General features: G+C 39.4%; 1 protein-coding gene across 1 annotated transcript in view; it reads right to left on the bottom strand.

Moving 5' to 3' along the window:
* The window catches only part of TBC1D22A (TBC1 domain family member 22A), a 179,427-nt gene extending 165,223 nt beyond the window's left edge, over window positions 1–14,204 (bottom strand). The window contains exons 1-4 of the mRNA XM_054839726.1: window positions 14,008–14,204; window positions 11,407–11,463; window positions 8,910–9,250; window positions 7,963–8,142 (exon numbers count right to left, since the gene is read on the bottom strand). Of these exons, the coding sequence (XP_054695701.1) occupies window positions 7,963–8,142; window positions 8,910–9,250; window positions 11,407–11,463; window positions 14,008–14,069 (640 nt within the window). The 5' untranslated portion in view covers window positions 14,070–14,204. The remainder of the gene's footprint in view (window positions 1–7,962; window positions 8,143–8,909; window positions 9,251–11,406; window positions 11,464–14,007) is intronic.
* Window positions 14,205–20,792: the final 6,588 nt, after the last annotated feature.

The raw sequence follows: 20,792 nt of genomic DNA, 5'->3' as shown, positions 1-20,792 counted from the left end.
ATGCTATCTCTCTTTTTTTTTTCTTTCCCCAAGGATCAATTAGTGGTAACTACCAAGGTAATTTTGTGTGCACACATGAATTTGGATGATAATTTGGGGATTCTTACTGTTTTTTGAATAGTAATCCCTTCGCATCAGATGAAGTTATGGTCCCACTGTAACCAAACTCATTTGGAAACCGAATTAGTACAGAACTCCACATCTTGCTGAAAGGAACATACTGCCGTGAGTAAAACATGGGAGTTTTAAAGACCGTACTAAGGGCACATTTCTTTTTGAGTGGTGTTCAGATCAACGGTTTTAACCTAGAATGCTCTCTGTGGACTTCAGCACAAAAAGAAACAGTTTTACTCTCTCTGTCATGCTGCTGCAATTGGTATTAACAAAAGTCAGATAAGAGCTCCTCAATTTATAGGCAAGTATTTTCTGAAAGAAGTCCAGAACCTCAGAAAAAGGGCTCTTCTGTGTAGTCCACAATGTCTCATATTCATTCATTAATCAAGTAATCAAGCCATACTTGACTACCAGAGCTCCTGCCCAAAAACAAAGGGGCAAATATTTAGGGTACAGGCTCCTTTTTCAGAACTGAGAAAAGGGGAAGATTATCTTGTTTGTTAATACGATATGCAGCTGTTTGATCTCAGTCTTTTTTTTGCAATAAAAACTTAAGTCAATGACAGGTGGTGGTTGGAACTTGGAACAGGAATCTTTGCTCAAGTCAAAATTAACAAATCCTTGCTAAAAGAAAACAATGCAAATTACATTTTTTCCTACTCGAAGGTATTGATTCCAGCTACAGTTCTTCCGTAAGGCCTTTGATACAGTCCTCCACAACACTCTTGCCACTAAATTAGAGAGATACGGGTTTGATGGGCCTTGAACACTTCCACATTCCACTGCCCCATCATCCACAACTTCTCTGGGAGACCTTTTCAGTGTCTCACCATCCACATCATAAAAAATTTCTTCCTTATGTCCAATCTAAGTCTATCCTCTTTCAGTTTAAAACTGTTACTCTTGTCCTGTTGCTAAAGGCCTTGGTAAAACATGTGTCTCAATCTTCCTTATAAGCCTACTTGACATACTGAAAGGCTCCTACAAAGTCGTCTTAGAGCTTTCTCTTCTGCAGGCTGAACAACCCCAACTCTCTCAGCCTGTCTTCATAGGAGAGGTGCTCCAGCCCTCTGAGCATCTTCGTGGCCTCCTCTGGACTCACTCCAACAGCTCCATGTCCTTCTTATGGTGGGGGCCCCAACCTTTCATGAGTCCCAAATTACTGAATTATCTTAACTTATTGAAAATAGAGGTATAAAAGAGAAACTGAAAAAATCCAAAAAACACAGAATACTCAAAAGCTGAGATCAGAAAAGGTACAGAAAACAGAGGAAAAATTGGAAGAAAGGAAAGAGTTTACAAAAAAAATAAAATTAAAAACTGGTCCAATACAGAGCAAAGTAGTTAAAAATGTCAACTTATTACGTAATGCAATGACTATGTTGATCAAATATCTTTACAAAAGAAGAAAAATACCTCCTCTGGAGACAAATTATGCAAAATCCTCTCAAAATTGTTTCAAGAACATATTATCTAGTTACAATGAAAAATAAGAAAATAATATCTTTAAATTGAAATATCCCACTAAAGCAGTTGTCAGGATAAATGCTGATTATTACGTGAAACCACAAGTTATAAGACCAAGCCGCAGAAAATAGGAAGACAAAATACTAATCCTGCAAAAGAGCAATTAGTATACGGAATCATTGATGGATACCTAGCACTGATTCCTTTCAGAAGATTTTTAATTAAAAAAAAAAGATGTTCCAAAGCATACTGGTAGAGTACTGACTTTTTTTTTTATTAGCCTTATTTATTAGCTGAAAAGGCAAGCATGTTTTGCAGATAACAAGCTAACTAGAACAGAACAGGAATGAGAGAGGACACCTTTCTGTGATAATGGTTTGAAAAGAAACTATGGAACAAAAAGCTGGAGAGGGACTGTTTACAAGGGCACGTAGTGACAGGACAAGGGGTAATGGCCTTAAGCTGAAGGAAGGTAGATTTACATTAGATATTAGGAAGAAATTCTTCACTGTGAGGGTGGTGAGGCACTGGAACAGGTTCCCCTCCCTGGAAGTGTTCAAGGCCAGGTTGGATGGGGCTTTGGTCAACCTGGTCTAGTTGAGGGTGTCCCTGCCCATGGTAGGGGGGTTGGAACTAGATGGTCTTTAAGGTTGCTTCCAACCCAGACTGTCCTGTGATTCTAAGATAGATATGACTAGGGGCACGTCACACGCAGCAACAGTAGGACGCATATTGTTCACTTTACACTATATATCAACAAACTGGAAGAAGAATAAGCACTAACATGATCAATTACAGATAATTCAAAACTGCAGGGGGCAATACAATTCTAAATTACATGGATGGAATAGGAGCACAGAGATAAATTGCTCTGTAGTTCAGTGCGGATAAATTAATGAGACTGGGAACAAAATTAATCAAGTTAATTTCAATTAATGCATTTTGTAAAGTTATTGAAACTTCAAAAACATCAGTTTGACAAACAGTTTTAAAGGACATAATAGATTACTGTTACAGACTACTATGTTTATGAACCATAAATAAAAGAAACTATAATTGCTGTAAGCACAAATGGGAAAATCCTACTTTTCAAGTTGCTGCAACAATACAGATGACCACTGTGGTGGGGAAAAAAGACACATCTAATAATTTTTCTTTCTAAATTTCATTTCTAGAGAATGACCCTAGAATTCTTTTATTGTAGTACACAGAGGCAACCAGCTATTGTTATGAGATAATCATAATTCCTGTAAAATCACAGAATTAATTCTTGCCATCAGATTAACGAAAGGTTCAGCTATTATTTATATGTTTTGTAAGACTTCACAACATTATCTACTACTCTTATAGCAAAGGACAGCACCCCACTTCACAGCTTGCGGTGCTCTCTGCAAAGGTTTTCTTTCTAGAGATTTTTGTTAGAATGAGTAAGAGAAATAGATGAGTTTTTTAAAAGTGCAAAGAAATAGAGCTTTTGAAAGTGAATACAGAATACAGCACTATGAGTAAATTAAGACAGGAACACTTCATCATTTTCATGGGTGCTTTTACAGGATTTCTATTATTTTTACCCAGGTAGTATGCTAAAACTTCATAATGTTATTTTGTTCAACTTGGAATATGTTGTGATTAAGTAGAAAGAAAAGACATTTTGACATGCAGAAACATGTCTTAAGAAATTAGGGTTTTTGACTGAAAAATTTGACAGACATGCTATGTTGCATAACAGTAGCATCACAATGTTATGAAGAGAACACAGTACACCAAGCTTACCGTTGGTTGTTGATATAACTAAACATGTTTCTGACATCCAATTACATACTCATTAGCTACATGTGTGTAAAAAAGCAGATTAGTTGATTTGAAGATAAAGAGGGAGTTAAGGAAGTGCTTTAATAAGCTGTTCTTTAAATTGATATTACAAAACCCATTGTACATCTGATATGCTGTTACTTGTTTGTTGTTATAAATCAGTCTGATTTTATCAACATAGTTCGCTTACATTGTGTTTGCACAGCAAACAGCTCCCTAAAACACTGTACAAGACTGCTTGAAAACTCAAGTCTAACAAATTTAATAAAATTAAACTTAAATTGGAAACCGGATAGACATAGCAGTACTGTCCCTCTTAAATATGCAAACAATGATCTGTTGAAGGAAAGAGAAATTTCTTCGCAGACTGTCTCCCTACACTGCTTTGTTAAAGTCCCATCGTCTCCCCTCCTCTCAAAGCAACCAATTGTTTGCAAAAGATTCTGCAAGCACACAGCCAATCTTCATTCAGTAACCCAAGGTCCATTACAAGGAAAGGCAAGGCCTGAAATGAAGTAAATCTACATCAAATTGACTGCAAGGCAAGCGTAAGCACAGGTTGATTGCACAAAACAACTAGCTTAAACTGTTCTCTCTGAATAACCTGGCATGCAGTACCAGGAGTGGGCGGCTGTGCAGACACATAGGCCCTACAGTCTACTCTGCACTTGTCTACTCATCACAGCTGTATTGCTACTTCCAGTCCTATCCTGCTTCCTGAATGTGCACCCAGTATACCTCAATACGATCTGACACATCAGTCCTCAAGTCCCTCTCCAATCAAAACTGCTTCTTACAACAGGCACCTCTACGAGCCCACATTTCTTGCCATAACATGGTTCAGCTTGTTTAGCAGCTTTCATTTTGTAATTTTAACTTTATGAGATTATCTCCCCATTCTTTTCATTATATTACTACTTGAAGGTATACTGTCAGGGCTTTTGAATACCGCTCTCCTGCAGCACAAATCATATACCTAGAAGTGACATTTCTATAGGAACCAGGATTTTCTCATATAGCTAACTACTCTTGACATCCAATTCACATTATACTTTCCCCATTTATATTAGAGGTAATAACAGCATAGCAATAGTCAAATAAAAAGTGTCAAATGGAAATAAAGCCTATTATTTGCATCTGTTTATCATGCAAACAACAAAAATGCCTGCAGGACAGAGAAGTAAAGTGTGTTAGGAGGGCTTAAGTGAAGACTCAGAACTACAAGGGCAATTATAAATTACAAGAGTGAGTTGATTAGTTCAGCTCTACAAGACATTAAAAATGAGTTAAGGGCACTTTTGAGCCATGGAAATAAGCTCTTTATTCATAAATAAGAGTTAAGTAACCTAAAAGAATTCTTTTATATTCTTAGAATTCTGGGGTTTGTTTTTTTCTTCCTTTCCTACTTTCTGTTCTCAGACTGTGCCTTGCTCTAGAAACTATTTGTGTATGTAAGCATCTGCTGAATAAAACGGTACACAGAAACTTTCAGAATGGCTCTCATTATATATTTATGTAATATTTATTAGTAGATTCATATCCCAATTGCAGACTATACCTGGTATATTATTTTGCTCTGTGTATAATTTGATGGGATCAATAGAACCTACCTATCTCCACAACAATATCCAACCTATGGACCAAACCCAACTCCAGAATCCATTAGTGGACTTCAATGGCTAAAATAATCTTCACTTTCAAATTTATATGCATAATCCATATTTTTGAGAGTTGTCTTGTGAAAGAACACACTCTTTCACAACCTTAAAGATCATCTAGTTCCAACCACTCTGCCATGGCCAGGGACACCTTCCACTACACCAGGTTGCCCAAAGCCCCATCCAACCTGGCCTTGAACACTTTCAGGGAGGGGGCATCCACAGCTTCTCTGGGCAACCTGTTCCAGTGCCTCACCACCCTCACAGGGAAGAATTTCTTCCTAATACCTAATCTAAATGTACCCTCTTTCATCTCAAAACCATTCCCCCTTGTCCTGTCAACACATGCCCTTGTAAACAGTCCCTCTCCAGATTTCCTGTAGGCCCCTTTAGGCACTGGAAGGCTGTTTTAAGATCTCCCCGGAGCCCTCTCCTCTCTAGGCTGAACGACCCTAACTGTCTCAGCCTGTCTTCATAGGAGAGGTGCTCCAGCCCTTTCATCATCGTCATGGCCGCCTCTGGACTTGCTCCAACAAGAAAACAAAATCAAGAGAAATACTTTACTTCTGCTACTAGTACTTCCAAACAAAACCAACACTACTACATGCAGAAATGAACAGAAATATTTGCTAAAATGTCTCCAAGACAACTACCCAATAATTCAATTCATCATGACAATGACTTCATGACAAAAAAAAACCACACCCTATCTGTGGATCTACCACAAAACAAAGACCCACACATATCGCAACATCACACACACAAAGAGAATGAGCCAGCTGCAACAGAACAGCTACTTGTCCCTTCATTACTCACTACAAATCTCAGCTTGGAGCCTGTTACCTAGTTCTACCTTAGTCCATTTTCAGTATTACTCTCAAGAAAAAAAAAGGAAAAAAAAAAACCACACCACACAACAACAACAACCACCCCACCACACACAACCCACAACAGTTTCCCAGGCTACTACTGTCATTGTAAGAATCATTTTAAATGTAGCCTTCATTGTAACATGGAGCTAAACCAATTATCTCCCAAAAATACATACACACATGCCCACAGCAGATTCTCATGAACTGTACATATGGTCATATGCATATACATGTTTGCACACATATATATACACTTTCCCTAATATATACATCTAATGTAGTCTGAGCACTACCATCACATATGATCTACTACTAACAGCTTCATGATCATCAAGAGTTTGCCTGTTGTCAATAAGGAGTTCATTTCTTTACTAAGAAAAAACATTAATTATTTATAGATTTATTAGGAAATGCTACTGGATATATCCCAGATAAAAAAAGTCAAAATATTTGTATCAAAAAATCAAAATTGGACTTAAGATTCTAATTCACACAACTTCAAATTCTGCACTTATTACAGTTGGTACAGCAAAAGAACGAACAAGCTTCCTAAGAACAGACATAGACAAGGGATTATTTCATGATATCTACAGGAAAGAATATTGAGAGCTTATTAGATATGAGCGCAACATACTCAAATTTCATATTCCTATGTATATTTCTGTGCGAGACTTAGAAAGTTCAATAGGGGGGAAAAAAACCAAACCAGTTTGTTTAAATAACATAAATAAACTCTCACCACAGTCAGGGTAACAGTACTCCTAATAAGAGTGGAAGTTTCTTTCACTCCCAAAGTATTTTATTTTAATCCCTAAATTTGATTTACTGGGAAACTATTCCCTTCTAATTAAGACAGCAGAAGTGAAATGGATAGGTTTAAGTTGAGCTTTCTCTTCCCTCTGACTTGGTAACCTTATGTAACAAAGTTTCCTACCATTAGGATATTCTTAAGAGTTATACCAGTTTTCATGTCTGTCACAATCACATAGCTCATAACATCTGTTAGATCAAAGGGAGAAAAAGTGAGATTTATCATTTTCAAGCTTATATAACATATGCAATTTGTTTTAACACCTCGGAGTTTATTCACAGTTGCATTTTATAAGTGTGTCAAGTCTCATCTAGTTAGTATTGTTTCCATAGTTCTACTTTGCTAGCATCAACCTCACAATAAGACAAAAAAAAGCCACAACGTGGACTATAATACATTGAAGAAGTCTCATGACAACTACAGGGCAGGAAAGTGTCAATTCAAGAACTGCAAACATGTAGTTTCTACTTCCTTCCATAAAAGTTTCCCGTAGATATGTTCCAGAATGGTCTAACTCAAAGACATTTTGTTTATCAATTATTTTGACGTAAACTCCTACTTCTAAGTAACCAGCCAAGTTCTCCAAATGCAGTGTACTATTTCTAATTCCTCCAGATTTTCACTTGGGATACAAAGCCATTTGATTCTGTGGCACCCTCTTAGCACTTGTATTTACTATTCAGCAGTTAAAATCCAGCGCACAAAGGGAACAGTCAAGTTATCTGACAATTCATTTGTTTTCACATTAACATGTTGTCAGCATTCACAGATGAGACGCAGAACTACAGTATCAGTCTGTGAACATGAAGAATGCTCACTGAGTAGACAAGTAGTAATACTTCCACATCTCACTGTTTTTCACATTCATATTTCTAAGCATGAGAATCATTCTTATACCGCATGCTGTTCCATTATCAGACATTAACACTAGACACAGCTAATTATACTTTGTTTTTTCTCCAGAGATTAGTCCAATAGGAAGAAATAATGTGAGAAAGAACAAGAAGCTATCTAACACCCTACACATTAGGATGTATGCAAATTGCATATTACAAGCATGAATATTACAAGTATTCAATTATATTCTTTCTTTTGCAAGATCAATTCTAAATGCTGAAAGAATTAGGTCCTAACCAAACCATCAGGCAGAAGAGTACATCAAACAGGAAAATTTTATAGTTAAAGAATAATTTAGATGTAATTCATAACACTTATAAGAAATACTCACCAAGATCTGTATTAGGGCCAGCAAGTAGCTGCTTGAATTTGTCTAATCGGGATGCTTCTCTTTCAGTTAACGCAAGAGTAACTGAGGTATTAGAGTCTGCCATTCCACTCACCAAGGGAGGTGTGGAAGTTTGTGGAAGGGACTGTGATCTCTGCATGGAAGAATTTTCACTAGCATTATCTGAAGGGGAAAAGAAGCATAACAGTTAGCCTCAGCTAATGAGAAAGCTACTAATAAATTAAATTCAATTTGTAAAGTTAAAACAGAGTTATGTTTTGGAGAAATGAAAGCTCAAGTACAGCACAAGTTTGGACTTCAAATGACTTGGATTTAGCAAGAGGAGCATTCCTCTTCCAAGCAGTATTCCACAATTAACACATTAATTAGAGATCATACTAACAGCAAAGCTAATTGATTTCTAAAATCTCTGTGCTACTGAAAGCTGTTTCTATCCCCCTCACCATTAAAAAAAAAAAATCATTGTAATTGCTTACTTCAAAGTTTACACATAAAAACAAAGACCAGATCACATAAGGATGAACTTCCTAGTCCATATGCATGTTTTTCTCCAGTGTTTCAATATACTTTATACAGTAGCATTTTAATAACAATTTTTCACAATAGTAGGAATACTATTAATAGCATATATCTTGGTGCAGTTAACCATCAAAATACCTTCAATAGTGCAACATCCTTCCAAAACTGAGTATGTATGAAGGCTGAAAACAAAAAAAATTTAATTATTCTTCCCTCACCCATGTATTTCTCACACACATGCCTTATGGTTTAGTATGGCACGCAGTATCTCTCTCAGATAAATCAATACTGATTAATAATATTTTCCTTTGGGAAGGAAGTTTGGGAGGGAAGGGGCTAATGTCTTACAGGGCAAAATATTATAGCGCTCTCCCTTTGATTTTCAACATCTTTTTCATTTTTTAACACACCTGATGAACTTGATGCATGACCTTCACTGACTGATTTAACAAGCCTATTATCACCACATGCAATTGAAGTCAGCTCTGCAGATTCTGCTTGTTTTTCTTCCAGTAGGTGTTCTTCCTGAAATTTATGCTGTTCTTGTAGCTTGCTGTGATTCTGAATTACTTTGTGAGCTGTTTCCATGACCACTTCTGTATTTAAGTTTTCAGCAGCTATTGCTAAGAGTTCATCATCATCATCCCCAAGATCCCAAGCATCACTTGTGTTACTTTCAAATTCTTGAAAGGTGCTGACTTTCTTGAGTTTCACTGGAGTTGTAGGTGGCTTTGAACCTGGTTTTATCAAGCTGTTCAAAAACAAATAAACAATATTTAGAGAACTACTAATGGAGTAAGCAAATCACTATGGATAGGACCAAAAGAAAAAAAAGTCTATGCTTGACATTATATAGGTAGCAAATATTTATTTCCCTGCACTCATGTTACTGCTACATCCACCCATGATAACATACAGATGATTATGTCTGAGAATGAAGACAGGTAAAAACTGATTCTTCTTGGCTTTGAGCAGAAGCTGAACAAATTCTTCCTTCCCTTGTCTGAGAACAAAATAAAAATAATCCAAACAAACAAAAAATCCAACCCCAAAGTCAAATAAGAAGAATACTACTGGAATAAGACAGGCAGGACACATTGCACTTCTCTTGCTTCATGAACTTCTGTAGACATTTCAAGGCTTTTAATGCAGTTGTTGCATAACAACACAGGAGCAGTAATCAAGTCATCAGGTCTACTCCTAAGTCATCATAAGCAATCACATATTACAATCACTGTCATAAACAAATCAAGTCTCACCTTAAAACTCATTAGATCTATCATTCCTCCTCATTCAGGCACTCCAGCACAGATTTGCTTCAGAACTTTGCTCTTTTCACAGGCAGAGATATTTCCTCTAGTTACTAGTCTACGTGTACCCTGATAGCTCCCAACTTTTTGTCCCTCTGTTAACATGCAGCGTAAGAGGTGAACCAAGCACCCCTCCCTAGCTTAGCACTTGTTCTCACTTACAGCAATGAAGAGCAATCACATCTCTCTTCAGATTTCAGCTTAATATGGCATTAAGTTCAGAGTTTCCCAGTCTGCTCTCAAAAAAAAAAAAGTTACTGCCATTAATTTAATTGCCCTTTCTGACCATCCCTGTCTTTCCCCCTGTGCTAGTTTAACTTTTTTCTGTTAAGACAAGGCAGCCATAATTGTAAATCAGAAAAAGTTCTCACACAGTCTTCATACAACATCAGTAATGTTTCTCTCATGCATTACAGGGAATATCTTTCCTAACAGGTGCTACAACATTAACACTTTCACCCAACTTGTCATCATTATCTAAACCAGCAAGGTCTTTCTCCTCTTCTGTCATCATTTCAAGCACTAAGCTTCTAGTTTTGTTACTAGGTCTCTATAACTCCACTTTTTGAACCAATTCATCCCATTCCCTTTTCTTCAGTCCTCAAGGTCACACATTTCAACTGCCTTCAACTCTGTATCATCTGAAAATTAACTAGCACATGTTTACTTCTTGCGCCATTTCAAACCAGCCCTTGAAAAAAAAAAAAAATCCACTAGAAGTATGACCTTCTTCCAAGCCAATACTTTTCCTTGTAACAGTTCTTTTTGTCCCATTCATTTCATTGATCATACAATTTTCCCAAAATTCTCACATACACCAATGTTTTAACAGCATTGCTGATTTCAAAGCATTCAGAGGAACTGTGAAATCTACCAAACCAGAAACAACTTTGTCCTTGACAAAGCTTAAAACAAACTGTCTTTCAAAAACAAACAAAAAAAAGACAATAAAGCAAAATACAAAAACCATCTGTCAGAATGCAGCATCTTGCTAAACACCTCAGTCATAAGGAGATTCACTTGCATTAGTTGTGGGTTATCAGCATGAAATTTATTTGTTTACTAATGAAGTTTAACATAATATTGTCACTTTAATGTACTGTTCTGATATCTGATAATCATGATCTAAGGCAATAAACTCTTAATTCACTGTAAAATGTATTCTGCCTACTGTTTTCTCACAAGCAAAATGCCCACCTTTACCTCAAAATGATCTACTCCACAACGTGACTCTTTTCTCTTATAGACAGACAAATAAAGGCAGCCCATCAATAGAAAGATGCATGCAGGAAAGCCAGTTACACCTAAATTGTAAGCTTCATCTGCTAAATTAAGGTAGTATTTACCATACAATTTCCAATTTATAAGACACTGAAAACAGAAAATAAAAGTTGGCAATCTATGTTAGTTAAGAACTGAACAGCTGATTTGTTGCTCCAACAAATAGGGAACAATTGTAAGGACCAGGAAGTCACAAAAGTTAGAGGAGTGAAGATTATGACAAAAATTGAAAAAGGAAGATTAACATTCAGCTTTATAGCCAACAGTGAAGAAAAAGAAAAGATAGAGGAATATTTAAAATATTAAGTTAACTTACGTTCCATGCAATAATGGATCAAAAGGCGGATGCTGAGCTCCATACACATGTTGAATACTAAAGGAAAAGAAAGAGTTATCACAAAAATAATAAAGCATTTGATATTTTTCTGTGTATTAAATAAATAGTCAATAATAAACAGAACTGAATTGTTCCAACAGTTTTCCATTTCAAAGAATCCCACATACCACTAAAAATAATGAAGCTGAAATTGAAGTGTATACTAAAAAGTAAATTAATAAAAATCATAGATTTGCCAAATGGCAATGGCTCTTTTTGAGGCCTTGCAAACTTTGGCTGACTTATTTTTCTAAAAGGAATTAAAACAAGAAAAAAATGTAATTCCACAATAAGAATCTACACTGCTTTTAAATTCATCCTCTTTTCTGGTTTATCATTTCTTCATTTCTCTCCTGCAAAAAAAAAAAAAAAAAAAATTCTCAAACAAACATCTGCAAAGTTTGAATCTTCTATGTACCCTTGTCGCCCAAAATCCAACCAGTCAATTCTTAACCCTTACTGAAGTACAAGGCTGATAAATTTAAACAAAAATGCAAAAAATGGCATGCTAGAGAATAAAAGCCATGGGAGTATTAGAAACAAATACTTCAAAATAAATAAGCTTCCAAAGACACATTTATTCACTACAATCTCTAACATTCCAAAACAGCATGTTATTGTGTGAATAATAAAACTCTCTACAAACTAAAAGTTCATTTCCTCCCAGTTTTCAGCTATAGAATTATTTCATAAGAAAACTCCACAGAAAGCACATCAAGATTTAGGTGTGGCTTCATAATGGAAATTATTACTACAAAACACTTTGATTGCAAGAGAAGCAAATCATATGCAACTTTAACACCCACCTAAACTTGTACTAAAAACCACATAAAAGGAGACAAACGTGCCCTCTTGACAAATCAAAAGCTATCTCCAGACCATAAATGTAAATAAATCCAACCTTAGTAAACCTGAGATAAAACCAAGCCAGAAAGACTGCAGTCATAACAAATTTTAAGAGAGGCTTAGAATTATATTACAGGGGCAGGATTAACAGTAGTGAAGTTAGTCCTAGAGATGACAGAGTAGTGCTTTATAAACTCTATCAATTTTTATGTGATTCCATGCAAATCAAGAAGTCAGTCCTCCATCTTTCTACGTGACTGTATGCCATACACCGTGGTCAAGTCTTTGCGTTCTCCTGCTCTACGCTCACATGAGGGTCAGGTGTCACTTTCCATTTTTGGCAGACAGACAAAATGTGATTTTTCCTTCAGCCACTCTATGAATGACCATTATGGGAATCCACCCAAATATAAAGCAACAACAATCCTCTCCACATCATTAAAAAAAAAAAAGCACATTGTCCGCAGTGTCCTCATTTTCCCACATGCCTGCAAATTAATTAACTGCAAATATTCATAGACCCTGTGTAATTGAGGAGGGTCAAAAGTGTTTTACTCCCAAAGGACTCAGTAAAGTTACAAAATAAGAAGTTCAGAGAAACAAGAACAGTTGGACTGAAAGAGTTAGTTTATAACTAGAGAAAGTAAACCACTACCAGTAACTGAGAATGGAAGAAGTTAAACGATGAGCAAGATAATTTTGCTGAATTCAGCTAAATGGTAAGTACAGAGTTACTCTTCTCCGACAACCAAGAATACGCATCATTCTTACAAAAATAACATACGAAACTGAATTAGTGGGAGAACAAGTTTAGGGATGGGAACAGAGAATGTTATTGTTAAATAATCATCTGAACAAGCGTTCCCAGCCTGACATAATAGTCAAAAGAGTAAATGCAGCTTTGGGGATGTATTACCTGGAAAATTTCAAATGGAAAAATGGGTTTGTAGCTCTTAGCAGCTATACAACAACTGAGCCTGCTGTTCACGCTTCAGAAAAAAAATTGAGAAACTGATATTTTGAAATATCAAGTAGAAACTAGAATATGGGTATATGCCTATACCATGCAGTTTCCTGCATAGTATTTCAAAATATCTTAACTTGTACCAAGTCACAAAACTTGATAACTTGCTAAGAGCCACAAATACATTCTCCCATTCAAAATTTTCCAGAGAATAAATCACCAAAATCACGTTAACTCTTTCGACCATGACATCAGGCTGGGAACCCCCATTCAAATAACTATTTAACAACTTTCCTAACACAAGTTATAAGTGACGCTCACTGAGACCACCAACGATCTTCGATCAGGTAACTGGAGGCGCCGAGCACGGAAACAGCCCGGGCACTGAAGTAACAAGAGAGAACCGAGGGAGGGACGGAGAGGCCCTACACCAACCTCCCAGCTCGAGCAGTGACCGACCGGTCACGCTCGCTGCAAAGGGCACGGGATCCGCTGGGATCCATCGAACTGGACGGCCGAGGCGGCAGGAACAGGGTGTTGCAGTGACAACGAAGAGGGACGGAATGGGCCCAGCGGCGGCGGGACTGGGCAGAACCGCTCCCCGCGGCCCAGCACCACCAGGCTGGAGGCTTGCCCCACCGCCCTGAGCTCCAGCTGGCGGCGGGACGGGCCCGCGGCCGCCGCGGAGAGCCTCCTCCCGCGGGCCCTGACCTTCCCGCGGCCCCTCTCACCTGCCCGGCACCTTCGCGCTGCTCCGCTTCCAGAACTGCTTCCTGCCCCCGTCGCTCGCCATGGCGGCCGTCACCTCATCCCCCTCCCCGCGGCGCGGCTAGCAGCCCCGACCCGCTTCCTCAAGCTTCACTCCCCCCCATTCCCTTCCACAGAAACGGGACTGAGCGCCGCCATCTTGGGACCAGGAAACAATCCTGCTCCTCATTCGCCCACCAAAGCGGCTCGGAGGTTTCAGCCAACCAGAAGTGAGAGTGCTGCCGGGTGGGTCAGGTTGGGCCAATCGCAGCGAGGTGGGTAGGGCGGGACCTTGGGGCAGAGTGCGCCGCGGTGGCGGCTCGGTCCGTTCTTCCCGTCACGGTGGGGCCGCGTCCGGTCTCGCCAGCTTGGGCAGGTCGTGGTGGGGGTGGGCGGAGAGGCGGCGAGAAAGCAGCTGGCGGCGGAAGCCTTGGCTGAGCCCTGTCGGCGCTGTGTAAACCCAGGCTGAGGCCGGGGGGCCAGGGAGCCTCTCCCTCCCCTTCCCTGGCCCTGTGGTGTGCAAGGTGCCGGGCTGTAGTAGTACGGGGAGCTGCGCTTGGTTCCCGTCTGTGATTAACTAATGTATTCTTTTAGGGGCCGGGTTTGCTTCATGGTACTCCGAGTATGATGTTTTCAGGCCTTAATCCTTTTTGATTTAACCGTAAAGAGTAGTTTGGAGTACTTTTAAGGAAGAAATGCAAAACCTGCCATGTCAATGCAAGGAAACATTAGTTGAAGACGAGGACAGATTTCGATGAAATTCGATCTAACACAGTTTTATAACAAAATCCATCAGGTTATTTCCACTTTTTTTTTTTTTCCAGTTATTAACAACTATTTACCCAGTTACCTGGAGGGAGAGTGGCTTTACTCTTTATTGACTTTAAAGTTCTCCTGAAGATTGGATTCATCCAATTGCTGTATCCACTTTGCTTTGAGATGATACAAGATTGAGGGGTTTTATATGTATCTATAGAGTTCTCTGCAATTCTAACCCAAGGATACATCATTTCTGCAAACAAAATAGGCATGGGTTTATGTTACTTTTTGGAGTATGGCTCTTGAGAAAACAATACTGACTTACAGAGTTTTTCGCTGTATGCAAAACTAATTTAAAAGATTGTTCAGGGGACATTCTGCATAATTCACTCAAAAACTGGCAAGTAGTACAAGACCTGACCTGCAACACAACATTTGTTCTTTAGTATGTGTTTCATGTGTAAGTTAGTTATAAAGAATTCTTTAAAATGAAGCTTTCTGCCTGTTTTGGGATTTACTTTAGCAGTTACTTTCTGAGAACTGACAAAATGTTTCACAGATCTTGCTAGATCACAGCCCATGAGTGAAAGCTGCATGTCCCAGTGATTTCAATGCTACTTATATATGAATCATAGAATCATTTAGGTTGGAAAAGACCTTTAAGATCATCAAGTCCAACCATCAACCTAGCACTGCCAAGTCCACCACTAAACCATGTCCCTAAGCACCACACCTACACGTCTTTTAAATACCTCCAGGGATGGTGACTCCATCTCTTCCCTGGGCAGCCTGTTCCTGTGCTTGACAACCCTTTCGGTGAAGAAATTTTTCCTAATATCCAATCTAAACCTCCCCTGGCACAACTTGAGGCTGTTTCCTCTTGTCCTATCACTTGTTACTTGGGAGAAGAGACCAACAGCCACCTGGCTACAGCCTCCTTTCAGGCAGTTGTAGAGAGCGATCAGGTCTCCCCTCAGCCTCCTTTTCTCCAGGCTAAACAACCCCAGTTCCCTCAGCCGCTCCTCATCAGACTTGTGCTCCAGACCCTTCACCAGCTTCATGGCCCTTCTCTGGACACACTCCAGCACCTCAATGTCTTTCTTGTAGTGAGGGGCCCAAAACTGAACACAGTACTCGAGGTGCTGCCTCACCAGGGCCAAGTACAGGGGGACGATCACTGCCCTAGTCCTGCTGGCCACACTATGGCTGATACAAGCCAGGATGCTGTTGGCCTTCTGGGCCACCTGGGCACACTGCTGGCTCATATTCAGCCGGCTGTCGACCAACACCTCCAGGTCCGTTTCTGCCGGGCAGCTTTCCAGCCATTCTTGCCCAAGCCTGTAGCGTTGCCTGGGGTTGTTGTGACCCAAGTGCAGGACGCGGCACTTGGCCTTGTTGAACCTCATACAGTTGACCTCGGCCCATGGATCCAGCCTGTCCAGATCCCCCTGTAGACCCTTCCTACCCTCCAGCAGATCAACATTCCCACGCAACTTGGTGTCATCTGCAAACTTACTGAGGGGGCACTCAATCCCCTCGTCCAGGTCATTGATAACGACATTAAAGAGAACTGGCCCCAGTCCTGGTCCCTGGGGAGCACCACTTGTGACCGGCCGCCAACTGGCTTTAACTCCATTCACCACAACTCTTTGGGCCCAGCCAGCCAGCCAGTTTTTTACCCAGGGAAGTGTATGCCCATCCAAGCCATGAGCAGCCAGTTTCTCCAGGAGAATGGCATGGGAAACAGTGTCAAAGGCTTTACTGAAGTCCAGGTAGACAACATCCACAGCCTTTCCCTCATCCACCAAGCAGGTCACCTTGTCATAGAAGGAGATCAGGTTGGTCAAGCAGGACCTGCCTTTCATAAACCCATGCTGACTGGGCCTGATCACCTGGTTGTCCTGTATGTGCCAAGTGATCTCACTCAGGATGATCTGCTCCATAACCTTCCCCAGCACTGAGGTCAGACTGTCAGACCTGTAGTTCCCCAAATCCTCCTTCAGGCCCTTCTTGTGGATGGACATCACACTAGCAAACCTCCAGTCAACTGGGACCTCCCCGGTTAGCCAGGACTGCTGATAAATGACGGAAAGTGGCTTGGTGAGCACTCCTGCTAGCTCCCTGAGCACCCTTGGGTGGATCCCATCCAGCCCCATAGACCTGTGTGTGTCTAAGTGATGTAGCAGGTCGCTAAGCATTTCTCCCTGCGTTATGGGGGCTTCATTCTGCTCCCCATCCCTGTCTTAATGCCATTTAACTTTTGTGTCAGTGTGGTGCAGCCATGCAGAACTTCTGGTTCATTTTAGAAGTGGAGGTTTTATTGAATTACATAATAAAGTCAGTACGAAGTTAGCTGTATTGTTTAGCTTTCATTATATTCATATTACATTATATTAATATATTTTTTTTATTCCCTTTCCATTCACTTTTATATATTTTTCCTCATTCTGTGTTTTATTTTATCCCTGACACAAACCTGTGTTACCAAGGATCTGGAGATGCAAGGGATTTGAAAGGAGGAACCTTTCAAGACCCCATCAGGTAACTTAGGTCCAATGCTTTATGCCCATCACTTAAGGTGATCCCACCACAAAGAGTGTGTCCTTGAAAAGGACTTATAAAACAGTATTAACAGAGTATCATAAGAAGGTGAGTTCACAGCTATACAGTACTTGAAGAGGGAGAAGATGGTCTAACCATGAATTTTAGCCACGTTCCTGTTTAACTTTTTTGGTTACAGAAATGTAACATGGGCAGCTGAGGGCGTGCGCAGATTCAGCTGTCAACTTCATTGTCTATGAGAAGGAGATCTGCCAGTGTTCAGGTGCTGTCGTTCAAGAATAACAACTCTGCCGTCACCACTGGGACTGCAGCCGATTCGCATAGTCTTGAAACACTCCCAAGACTCGAAATAGGTACTTGGGACATCAGTTAATGTTGAGTTGTGCTTAACTGTAGTTGCACAGCTTCAAATATCCAAACTAGCTATTTCAAAGTCTGTCTAGCTGTACTAACTAAGGTCTGCCCTACTGGGAGCGCAGTATAAACTTGCAGTAATATTTCAGTTACCACTTGCGTGGGAATTTTTGTTACTTCAGAGCAAGAAGAAATATTAAAAAGCCTACCGCAGTATTTGTTTTGCTTCATGCAAAATTGTATGCAAGAATTTGTAGCTAGGAAGAAGTTTGTTGCCAGCATGGGCAAATAATGTACTGAGCTGAAGAGAGGTTTGTGGGCTCTGGGATTTTTTATTTTCTTTTTTCATTGCTTTTAATTTTCTTGGGCATTTTTCAAATTTGAGTCACTCCATACAGTCAGTAAATGGTATTAAGGATCCCCGGGAAGTTTCTGTATGTACTAAAATGTAGAAGTGTAGCCATGTTCTTGGCTGATCAAAATTAGGAGTGTTGTAGCTTGCGCTAGCAATATTTTGAATAAAGTAGATGCTGAGATGCTTATTTAGTGTGGTAGCTGGTGAGCTATATATGCATGTGTTTCAGCAGACATTTAGTTCTATCAAATTGTTTTTCATCTCTTCTATTCTAGAGAGCTTCTGCTAATATACCTGTGCTGATACAGTTAAACAGGTAGACTTTTCAGTGGAGGTGCAGTGTATTTTGGAAAAAGAAGCTTTTCTGATGATGCACAGGGAAGTATGGATTGATGGTAAACAAAATTAACTAAGCTGACAAAAGCACTCCCCTGGTAACTTAGCTACACTCACACCAGGAGGATTTGCTGATAAAGTTGTGTAAGTTAGGGAGTGTGCTTTTTCATGCTTATCCTTACATCGCTGTGTCAGCAACACACTACAATGTAGATGCAACAGCGAGGTGTGGTTTAAACTGACTTATTCTACAGGCTAGCAAGACTGTTTCTCTACATGCTTTTTTTTTTGTTTGCTTTAATCAATAAGGAAAAAAAATAAACTGAATTCAAATGAGCCACTTCTGTGTTGAAGCATTAGTTTCTGCACATGTTTTTACTGCTTTAACAAATTGTTAGAAGTGCTTCTGAATGTAGTGCACAGAGATTTCTATGGTGGCTGATCACTGTTTCTGTTTGATCCATGCACATGCTTTTTTACCAAGCCATTGTATCCATCTACTTTATTGTAGATATCCTGGAAGAAGCAGATCTTTAAAATAAAATGAGCAAGCTAACCCAAAACCAGCATTCTGCACAAAACGAAAAGGGTAGTAAAAACAGAGAGTGCCACTTATACTAGGGAAGGCAGCATTCTCAGAGGGTCGAGTACTTAGTGACAAAAAGATATGGGGCAAGGTAATATAAATGGGAGAAGTAGTAATGTAGAACCACGGAAGAAAGAACACAGGGATGTTAAAGAAGAGGCACAGCTAGATTTCAGTAGCTAGATTGAAAGAGGTTAGACATGGTCCAGCAAATCACATAGTCACAATAGCTCTTTCAGTGCAGTGCAATTCTCCAGAAAACTGGAGAGGAAAAAAGGGGGAAGGAATCAACGTAACAGCATATTGGCCAGGAGGAGTCATCATTGCAGATGGACGGTCATCATAGCATTTTGTAACTTTTTCTCTGTAAGTGGCTTTCCCTATCACACATGAATTGAACAAGATTTTGAAAATAAGAGCAGACTTACCAAAATACACTTATGCTGGTAGCGCACATGTATGGAATTGTGCACACTCACACTTTGTGTTCAGTAACAGTGAAGGAAGACTGTGAAACACAAAAGAGCATAAATATGTGCTGTCTCTAGGTAAATGTGTTTGTCTCTTGTTTCTCCTTCTAGAAGAGTGATCAATGTGGGTAGCTTTCGAAAGCTGTCATTCACTAAAGTATTAGTAACAGTGCTCATGTTAACATTTCATGCATTTTAAGGTGAAGGTTTTTAGTTTTATTTTTATCTGTGTCACATCATCAGATGATAATCTGACACCGTCTGTTGGGCATAGCCTGGAACAGCACTCTGAGCGCCTGCTCACCAGAAGTCCAGTGGATGAAACTGCTTTTTCCTGAAGTCTGATGCAATATGCGCTTGAGGCTTAAATGAGTCAGAGGTGGAAGTCTTGGGTAGAAGACTGAGAAGTTGGCAAAAGCAACAAGTCCTCTTTGCAATAGACTTCTAGTTCCTTGAAATTCCATGTTATTATGCCTCCTCTACCTACAGTACATACAAACATAGCATTGCAGCATGACAGAACTTCAAACACAGAGAAATAAATCAATGCATATTTGGCTCTAAGCCATGATAGTTCTCTTCTGTTCATTGCTGATAGAAATTTCTTTTTTTTAAATTATACAATTCAAATCAGTTTCTAAACTTCACATTTAACTTGCTATCAGAACAAGGTGAAAAGCAAAATCATTGTAGCATTAGTTGATTCTTCCTGAGGCTAAAAAGATCTTCCTGAGTTATTGGCAGAGCTTTAGAGGTACCAGAAGACCTGCTTAGTACTGTGGCGTGGTGAGGAAGTAGGCAATACCATTTTTTTAAAGTCAGTAAGAGTAGGCAGTTCCTCAGAACAGACACAGAACCACTTCTTTTTTCCAAAGTCATAACAAATAGCAAAAATGTCTACTATTGCTTTAATCTAAAAACTGGACATGAAATAGGGCAGAATGTAAAAGGTGGATGTCTGGAGCTTTTCATCTGAATCGACAAATGAGCTTGTTTGGTCTTTTTTTTTAACCTATCATCTTAATGAACGGGAGGGCAAAACCAGATTTGGGCATGTAATATGAGAGTGAGTAGGGCTCTCAGGTCCCGTAGGTTTCTTTTTAGAACAGATACACTCATCTTGCTAAGCGGCCTCACTTTTTTTCATCTTTTCAGGTTTGTATTACTGAATTTTTCAGAGAAAGTACCTGAAACAAAGTGTGTTGTAACTCTAGGAAGGAATTGAACAGCAGATTTAGGTGTTTCGGTTCAACCTCTCAGTTTTGGTCATTTTGGTTCCAATGGACAATTTCATCTCAAATTTCAGGAAATGCATCAGGCATGGAGAGAAGTATTTCTCATCATTAT

This window comes from Grus americana, chromosome 1 (genome assembly GCF_028858705.1).
Source record: "Grus americana isolate bGruAme1 chromosome 1, bGruAme1.mat, whole genome shotgun sequence".
In the NCBI taxonomy this organism is placed as follows: Eukaryota; Metazoa; Chordata; class Aves; order Gruiformes; family Gruidae; genus Grus; species Grus americana.
The sequence above is the reverse complement of the archived record's forward strand: the minus strand, read 5'-3'. Positions and strand labels throughout refer to the sequence as shown.